The following is an 8,037-nucleotide window of genomic DNA, read 5'->3' as shown; positions in this document are numbered from 1 at the left end:
TGCGAGCAACTTTTGTGCCTGTGCTTTTTTGGGTGGATGAACTTTCGTTCCATTTATTTAATAAATACTTCCGTTAACACCTTTGTGTGACTCTTCTCAAAGCATGTGTTAGACACAAGACCAGTATCAATGGATCTTTCTCACCATAGCCACATCAGGGCTCTTCAGGGTGTACTTTTTTTTTAAAGGCAGTGTATCCCACTGATCTCTATAGCCTCTTCTTGGAGAGGATTTCCTGCTCTGCCATTCAAGCTGCAGAAATCCCACCTCCTCCTCTCTTTTGCTGCTGGGGCCATAGACTGCTTGAAGCTCTCTGTTCCCATTGACATACTCTCCCATCACTTGATGCAGGGTTTTGTTTTTCCTTCTACAAGTCTTTCTTCATCTATAGGGGACTTGATCAATGGATCACATAACCAAATGATACCTGATTAAAATAGTTGGGTCTGGCCTCAGCTCTGCCTCTGTAAACTAGTGGCTGCAGTGCAGGAACATTTTGATTTCCCTCCATTTCGCTGTTTAAAATAGTGCTCCGTTACGTAGATAGTCCATGGATGGAAGTGGAACGGACTCAAACTTCCCAGAGAACTCCAGCGTTCCCCGTATCTCCCCTGGTGTATTTCCCAGTGACCTCAATTGAAAGTATTACTTATGCAGAGCAATCTGTAGCTGTTAAGGCCCACTGCGTTCTGAGTTAAAAGGCTAGGAGCTGGAGAGACATTTATTTTAGTAGCAGCAAAAGGGAGGACGCAGCCACTTCGGCTGGCTCGCTTCAGGCTCTGCCGTGACTGGTTTCAGGGCACTTCTGCCCCGTTTGCTCTCCGTGCCCTGCCCGGGAGAGCGGACCGTGCTCGGCGCGTTCTCTGGAGGCCGCAGTCCCACGGCGACTCCGCCACAGCCGTCTTACCCGGCGGAAAGCCTTAGGGAAGAGCCAGGCGTTTCGGTAACTCGGTTCCTTTTTTGGCCCCGTTGCGGATTTTGTTTTGGAGACGACGCTCCCGGCAGTGCCCAGCCCCGCGTCGGGCGGGGCAGGGGGGGGGTGCCCGGGGGGCGGGCGGTGATGGCCCCGGGGCCTCCCCGCCGCTCAAATAGCCGCCGCCGCCGCCGCGCCCGGCAGTGGAGCCGGCACGGCCGCCCCCCGCCATGGTGACGGCGGCGAGCGGGCGGCGCGGCGACACCCCGCAGCGGCGGGGCCCCGGCGGCTGCCCCGGCCGCTGCCCCCGGCGCCCGGCACGGCGGCGGCGCACGGGGACGGGGACGGCGGCCGCGGCGGCGGCGGCGGCGGCGGTGGGGGAGAGCCCGCAGGAGCTGCAGGCTTTCCGCGACTACGGGGAGAGCTGGTACCGCTCTCGCAAGGGGCTGGAGAGCCGCTTCCAGCCGCGGGAGCCGCTCGCCCGGCAGCCGCAGGTGGGGGCAGCGGGGACGGTGGCGGGGGGCGGGCGGGGGAAGCCCGGTGCCGACTCCGCCTGACCCCCCTTCCCGCTGCCGCAGGTGACGGCGGAGGCGCGCTGCAAGCTGGTCAGCTGGCTCATCCCCGTGCACCGGCACTTCGGGCTCTCCTTCGAGGCGCTCTGCCTGGCCGTCAACACCCTCGACCGCTTCCTCGCCACCACCCCCGTGGCCGCCGATTGCTTCCAGCTCCTGGGGGTGACGGCGCTGCTCATCGCCTGCAAGCAGGTAGGGCGGCCCCGGAGCCCGGCTGCCCCTCCTCCGGGCTCTCTGCAGCCTTCCTCGGCCGCCCCGAGCGGCTCCGGCTCCGGCTCCGGCTCCGGCTCCAGCTCAGCCCCAGCCGGGCCGGGCTCCGCACCCTTCCCCCCCGCCCCGCGCAGCTCCCCCGGCTGCAGCATCCCCTCCTCTGTCCCCCCTCGCAGGTGGAGGTGCACCCCCCCAGCGTGAAGGAGCTCCTCGCCCTCTGCTGCGGCGCCTTCACCCGCCAGCAGCTCCGCAACCTGGAGTGCATCGTCCTGCACCGCCTGGGCTTCGACCTGGCGGCGCCCACCGTCAGCTTCTTCCTGGAGCACTTCAGCCAGGTGCGGCTGGAGGCGCGGGGGGCCGACGCGGGGGAGGCGGCGGACGCCAGGAGCCTGGCGGGGGGCGTCGCGGAGCTCAGCCTGGCCGACTACGCCTTCACCAAATACGCCCCCTCCCTGCTGGCCGCCGGCAGCCTGGGGCTGGCGGACCGGCTGCTGCGCCACCGCAGCCCCCTGGACCTGCGGGTCAGCGGCTACCCGGAGGGGCTGCTGCGGGACTGCATGGACCGGCTGCAGCTCCTGGTGTCCCTGAACGGGCAGTCCCTGCCGCTCCTCCTGCCCCCGGCGGTGGCCCAGAAGTGCCCCTGGCTGCGGGGCGGCCGCTGACGGCGACGCCGCCCGTCGCTTGTGCCGCCGGCCACCGCGGTACTCGGCCCGGCCTCGGGCTGGGCTGGCTGCGTGCGGGCTCGTCGTTCCTGCTCCGTGGGGCTGATGGAGAGCCTCTCAGCTAAGCGTTAGTGTCACTGGAGTTTCAAAAACTAGACCACGTTTTGCACATGATGTTACTGTATGTCAGTTGCACTGTCCCTTTGCTGTTTTTTAAAATCCAGCATGTAAATAATATGCAGAATCTCAAGTACTGTATTATTTATTCGGAGCGTGGTCCACAAAGGTAACGGTGGAAGGACCAAGTGAACGCTGAATAAACTCTTTTCTACGTGTCACCCGCACTCGTTTATTTGCTGGCGGTGCGTTTACGCACTGGGCGAGGAAACACTTTGGCACAGAACGAGTTCACCCCAACAGTTAACTCCAACGCCCCCCAAAATAATTATGCCCGATGGCGTCATTCCCCATGTCAAACCGACACGCGCTGGCTTTGTCACGGCTCGGGGAAAAAAAACATTAGATACACTGACCTAAGTGTAGGAAACCAAAATGTTGAATAATAAAACAGCTGGTTATTATTTTTCCAGCAGATCCGTAATCCAGGTGCACGGTCCTAACCCAGTTGGCACCGTAGCAGGGGAAACGTTCAAGGGAAGAAAACAGTCCCAATGTTGTAAAATACTCTGTTTTCTTCATTTCATTGCCTTTGTACCTGTGCACAGAAGTGATGGCAAAAGAGCACGTACACATCTAAGGCTGCCCTCGGGGGTGCCCGCCTTTCAGGGCAGCGGGCAAGGGGTGAACCACACGCCGGGCTGCGCTCCGAGCCCTGCCTGGCCTCAGGTCTTCGGGCAGAAGGAGCGAAAACTTGTCCCAGCTGCTGCGGCAGAAGGTGCCCGTCACAGGAGGCTAAGGGCCGGTTGACCCTCCGCCAGCCCCCTCGGCGATTCCAGCTGGGCGCGGCGTCGCAGCGGTGGGGGACCCGCTGCCGGCGGGGGACCCCCTCCCCGGGCTGCGCTCGGTAAAGTCAGGGTGCCGCCGGCTGGTTTCTTTCTTTTCTGCCCCCACCTTACGCTTTCAGCGCGGACGACCCCCACCCTAGCATTTAATAAATACCCTCCTAAAACCAGCCCGGCCCGCAAGGTGATGCTCACCCGCGGCCCGGCAGGGACCTGGAGGGGGGGCCGCGGGACGGAGGGGCGGGCGGGGCGCCGGCAGCGGGGCCGGCAGCGCCCCTCCTCGGGTTTCCCTGCGGGGCAGCCCCCTCGGCCCGCCCCGGCTCCGCGGGCGCGGGGAAGGGCTCCGCGGGCGCGGGAGCCGCCGGCGCGGCCTGGGGAGGCGGCGGGAGGTTTCCGCGCCTCGGCGGAGGGAAGGCGGGCGGGCGGGCAGCCCCCGGCATGGCCCCGGCCCCCCGCGCCCCGGCCCGCGGCCCTGCCCGCGGGGCGGCGCTGAGCGGGGCGCGGGACGAAGGGCGCCCGCCGGAGCCGGGGCCGGGGCCGGGGCCGGGGCCGGGGCCGGGGCCGCGGCCGCGACGGCAGCATGGAGCAGGGCGGCCGCCGCCGGGCCTTCGGCAGCATCTGCCCCAACAGGGTCCAGGGCCCGCCCGCCCGCCTCGCCAAGAAGCCGGCCCGGCCCGGCGCGGGGGCAGCGGGGACCTCCCCGGCCACCCTCAGCCCCCGCGCGCCCCCGCCCCGCGCGCGCCGCAGCGGCGCCCCGCCGGCCCCCGCCGCACCCGCCGTCGGTGAGTCTGTCCGCGGCAGAGAGCCCCGAGCCCCCGGCCCTGTCCCCCTCCCTGTGCCTCCCGCCGCGGCCCCCTGGTGCCCTCCGCCGTGCTCCCCAGTCCTGCATTCCCCGGCGGTGACACCCCCACCATGCCCTCCAGCGTGTCCCCCGGGCCATGTCCCCCCCTCCATGCCCCCCACAGTGTCCCCCCTGGTGCCCCCCACCGTGCTCCTGAGCCCTGCATCTGCTGTCTGTGCCCCTCGAGGATGCCCCCCGGACATGCTGTCTGTGCCCCTCGAGGATGCCCCCCGGACGTGCTTGCCATTTCGCCGCGCCCCCCTGGCTATGCTCATCCCTGCCCGGGCTCCTCACCCCTGTCTCTCACTGTCCCCAGTGCTCACCACCATTGACTGGCAGGATTTGGCAGCCTGTGCCCCCATCCTTCCCACCACCCCAGCTGGCCCTGTGACCCTGCAGCAGGTAAACCCCCAGCTGGGGCAGGCTTGGCCACCCCCAGCACAGGGCACCCACGAGGGGGTGGCCCCATCAAGCCGATGGGTGCTGGCCACCCCTCTAGCCTCAGGCTTCCCACCTGAGAAATGGACACAGTGGAGGACAGCGTCTTGTCCCACGTGTTAGATGGGTTAGCGGCATGGGCAGGGCAGGGGACGGGCGCCTGGGGGTGCTGGGGCTGTGGGAAGGTGCTGAGCACAGGCAGCAGTCAGTGTTGAAACAGCATGGGCAGCAGTGGGCAGCGCGGGCAGGTCTGAGCCCTGGGTCCTGCTCACTGGCACGTTTCTTTCACCCCTCCCAGGGTCCCTGCTTCCAGGACGGACCGGAGTTTGATTTCCAGGAGTTCAGAGATGCTGTCGATGACTTTATATCTGGCAAGTAGTTATTTTTCTTTACGTGAGCCAAACACAGCTGCGTGTGCATATCAGCAGTCACGCTGCGTTCAGTCTCCTCTTTTTTTGCTTTGTTTTTGGGCTGTTGGATGGCCACTCACTGCACACTTGTCCCAGCCTGGGACAGTCTGTAAGGCAGCACGTCCCTGCACACCCCCTTACAGGGACCTGGGCTGGCACTGAATTTTCCCCCATGGGAGACAGAAGTTAAATCCACACAGGTTTAGGGTGCACAGCTGCCACAGTAGAGTAAAGGCATGCCGGGAAGTACCAGAGGGATGCTCAGAACTGGAACGGTGTGCTGGGGTCCGAGGGAAGAGAGGATGTGAAAAACTGCCTCTGTCTTAATGCCTGTGGCTATTCCTACTAGATCCATCCACCTCAGTGCCACCACCACTGGACTGTGCCGACTTTGATTTCTCACTTGGCGAGGAGGTGGCATTTGGCCCCTGCACCCCGCAGCTGGAGAGCAGCGCTCTGGCGCAGGTGCCCCCGCAGCACCTGCCTTCCCCCGAGCCGTGCTGGAGGGACCTGGCGGACCAGCACCAGAAAGCGCTGGGAGATGCCCTGGAGGCAAACAGCCAGGTGGGGACCCCCAAGCCCTCCCCAAGGGCCTGCACTGGGTCTCTCTCCCTCGCACCCTGCTGAGGCAGCTGCATGGCCCTGGTGTGCTGGGGGGCTGTCCCAATCGCCCTGTCCCCACTTGTCCTTCGCAGCTGCAGGAGACCCTCACGCAGAGGCAGGAAGAGCTGGCGACGCTGAGGGAGAGCAACGTGCAGCTAAAGGAGCTGGCGAGCCAGGCCAGGCAGCTGGCCGCCGTCCTTGACGTGAGTGCTGCCACCCCACCTGGCCTGGCTGCCCCACAGCACAGCTGGTGGACAGTGCGGTGGGGGGCTGCGGTGTGGGACAGGGTGCGAGATGAGGCCGAGCAGCATGGGGTGGGACAGGGCCATGTAGGGGGTGAGGAGGTGTGGGTCAGGGTGCTGCAGGATGGGGTGGTGTGGGGCAGGGCAGGACGGTGTGTGGTGGGATGAGGTGAAGTGGTGCCGGACAGGGTGGGGCAGGATGGGTTGGTGTGGGGTGGGGTAAAGCAGTGCGGGACGGTGTAGGGCAGAGGGGGACAGCGTGGCACAGTTCGGGGCAGGATGGGGCAGTGTGGGGCAGGGCGGCGCGGGGATGCGCGCTGCGGCGCAGCCCGCGGAACTCGCACTCTCTCCCCGGCAGACGCTGATGCTCCCGCAGTGCGCCGACGAGGCGGCCCTTCCTCCTCCTCTTCCCCCGCCTCCTCCCCCTCCTCTTCATCCTCCACCTCCTCCTCCCGCCGCCGCCACCGCCCCGGCCGGAATCTGGGGCGGGCGCGGGTGGCCGGAGCGGCGGGAGGAGGCGGCGGGCGTGGACGCCATGCTGCGGGAGGTGTCGGAGAAGTGCCGCGCCGCCCTGCGGAGCCTGGGGGGCAGCCCGGGGGGCAGCCCGGGGGGCAGCCCCACGGCCAAGCGCCCGCGGCCGGCCCCGCGCCTGCACGGCGCCTTCCGCGGGCTGCGCACCGGCCGCGCCGCCCCGCGCCCGGTCGGCGGGGGGCTGGAGGGGGGCGGCAGCCTGCGGGCGGCCCTGGGGGAGGCGGGCGGCATCCGCACCCTGGCCTTCCCCCAGGGCAACGCCTTCACCCTCCGCACCGTCGCCGGCGGGTACCGCTTCCGCTGGGTGCCGCGCTGAGGCCCCGCCGGCCCCCGCGGCCGCGGCCACGCGTGTCCCGGGCAAGGCGGCGCGGGGCCTGCCGCGGCGCGGGGCTGGCAGGGCACCCCGCCCGGCGGGACGCTCCCCTTTTCCTCCTCGAAAACGGGTGTTCCCCCGCTGCTGGAGGCGGGAGAAGAGAAGGGAGAGGCGCGGCGGGGGGCAGCGGGCCCCGGGCACTGCCGCCGTCGCCGGGCTTCACCCAGAGCTGTGGTTTCCGAGCCGGCAACTCGCCCTCAGTAGTTCGCTCATGAATGTAATGAGCGTAGAGGTTAAACGAAGGTCCGCCCGCTTGTATCCGGAGATTTGACTCAGCTGAGCGGAAAAATGGGACTAACAGGACAGGGACTGCAGCTGGCGGGTGTGAAAACGGGCAGGCCGTCCGTCCCAAGCGGTTTGAAGGCGATGCACCTTCCCTGTCATGGAATTTTACATCCACAGCGTTTACAAATGGCACTTGTGTCGTTCATGTGTGCAGCTGTAGGTGTCTCTTTGCACTTGGCGTGGTGATTAAATGGTGCTTAAAATTGCCATTTATTTATACTGATTTCATGCAAACACTCTTTTGCATCAGGTATGTATACTTGCTTTCATTAGAGCAAAGATAACAGAAAGCTGAGCATCTACACCAAGTTTACTTTCCTTGATGGGCCTACGCGGAAAATTCTAGAGTAAAGCATGCTTCTGTTAACATTCAGTGATGTTATCTCAAGTAAAAAGAAGCGTGAATAACATTAAATTGTTCTGAATGGATACATTTCACTTGCACTCGCTAGTTGGAAAGTTGAACCACTGACAGCACATCTGAAATGGTACCTGAAGTTTCTTTTGCTGTGGCACATTAAGTGAATGAAGGCACTCCACCCAGGGTAGAGGTTTTCTGTCTGTGAAGTTACCAGTTTTTCTGCTTTTCAATACTAGTATTTTCCAGTATTCTTGCATGGGTCCATGCACATGAACAGCAATCCGACTGTAACAGGCTTGTGTGACGGTTAAGGTGGCAGCACTACTTCATCATCCCAGTGGCAGATTTCTTAGGGGAGCTGCAACCCCGCACGCAGCGGTGTACTTTTGGCAAGCAGAGACTGTATTAGGGGGGAGAATGGTTCTTGTCGCCAGCATGTCACGGAGTTACGTGGCTCTTAGGAGACTGCAGAGGTGGTCCTTCATCATCTGTGGTCCTTCATATTTGTGGTCCTTCGTGTTTGCAGCACTGACATTTTCTAGCAGGGGAGGTACTGAAGCCCTGTCTGGGATGCCAAGGGCTCAGCCCTGGGACGACTCCAGAGCAGTTCGTATTTAAGGAAAGACCATTGCCA

At 64.4% G+C, this 8,037-nt stretch overlaps 2 protein-coding genes across 2 annotated transcripts; both read left to right on the top strand.

The window, feature by feature from the left end:
- The first annotated feature begins 1,033 nt into the window (after positions 1-1,033).
- CCNO (cyclin O) lies at positions 1,034-2,357 on the top strand. Its single transcript, XM_059834285.1, has 3 exons — positions 1,034-1,407; positions 1,492-1,677; positions 1,872-2,357. Exons 1-3 carry the CDS (start codon positions 1,144-1,146, stop codon positions 2,355-2,357), a joined length of 936 nt encoding a protein of 311 aa, XP_059690268.1. The 5' UTR covers positions 1,034-1,143.
- Positions 2,358-4,361: 2,004 nt separating this feature from the next.
- On the top strand, positions 4,362-6,700 carry MCIDAS (multiciliate differentiation and DNA synthesis associated cell cycle protein). Its single transcript, XM_059833454.1, has 5 exons — positions 4,362-4,562; positions 4,897-4,969; positions 5,358-5,572; positions 5,704-5,814; positions 6,212-6,700. Exons 1-5 carry the CDS (start codon positions 4,362-4,364, stop codon positions 6,698-6,700), a joined length of 1,089 nt encoding a protein of 362 aa, XP_059689437.1.
- The last annotated feature ends 1,337 nt before the right edge of the window (positions 6,701-8,037 follow it).

This window comes from Gavia stellata, chromosome Z, assembly GCF_030936135.1.
Source record: "Gavia stellata isolate bGavSte3 chromosome Z, bGavSte3.hap2, whole genome shotgun sequence".
In the NCBI taxonomy this organism is placed as follows: Eukaryota; Metazoa; Chordata; class Aves; order Gaviiformes; family Gaviidae; genus Gavia; species Gavia stellata.
Note: the sequence above shows the minus strand (reverse complement) of the source record. Positions and strands in the feature narration are given on the sequence as shown.

Excerpts from the sequence above, each read along its gene's own strand:
- MCIDAS (XM_059833454.1), top strand. The coding sequence starts at position 4,362 with ATGCTGTCTGTGCCCCTCGAGGATGCCCCCCGGACGTGCTTGCCATTT. Across the intron at positions 4,563-4,896 it reads GCCCTGTGACCCTGCAGCAG|GGTCCCTGCTTCCAGGACGG; the intron begins GTAAACCCCCAG and ends CACCCCTCCCAG. Across the intron at positions 5,573-5,703 it reads CCCTGGAGGCAAACAGCCAG|CTGCAGGAGACCCTCACGCA; the intron begins GTGGGGACCCCC and ends TGTCCTTCGCAG.
- CCNO (XM_059834285.1), top strand. The coding sequence starts at position 1,144 with ATGGTGACGGCGGCGAGCGGGCGGCGCGGCGACACCCCGCAGCGGCGG. Across the intron at positions 1,408-1,491 it reads CGCTCGCCCGGCAGCCGCAG|GTGACGGCGGAGGCGCGCTG; the intron begins GTGGGGGCAGCG and ends CCGCTGCCGCAG. Across the intron at positions 1,678-1,871 it reads TGCTCATCGCCTGCAAGCAG|GTGGAGGTGCACCCCCCCAG; the intron begins GTAGGGCGGCCC and ends CCCCCCTCGCAG.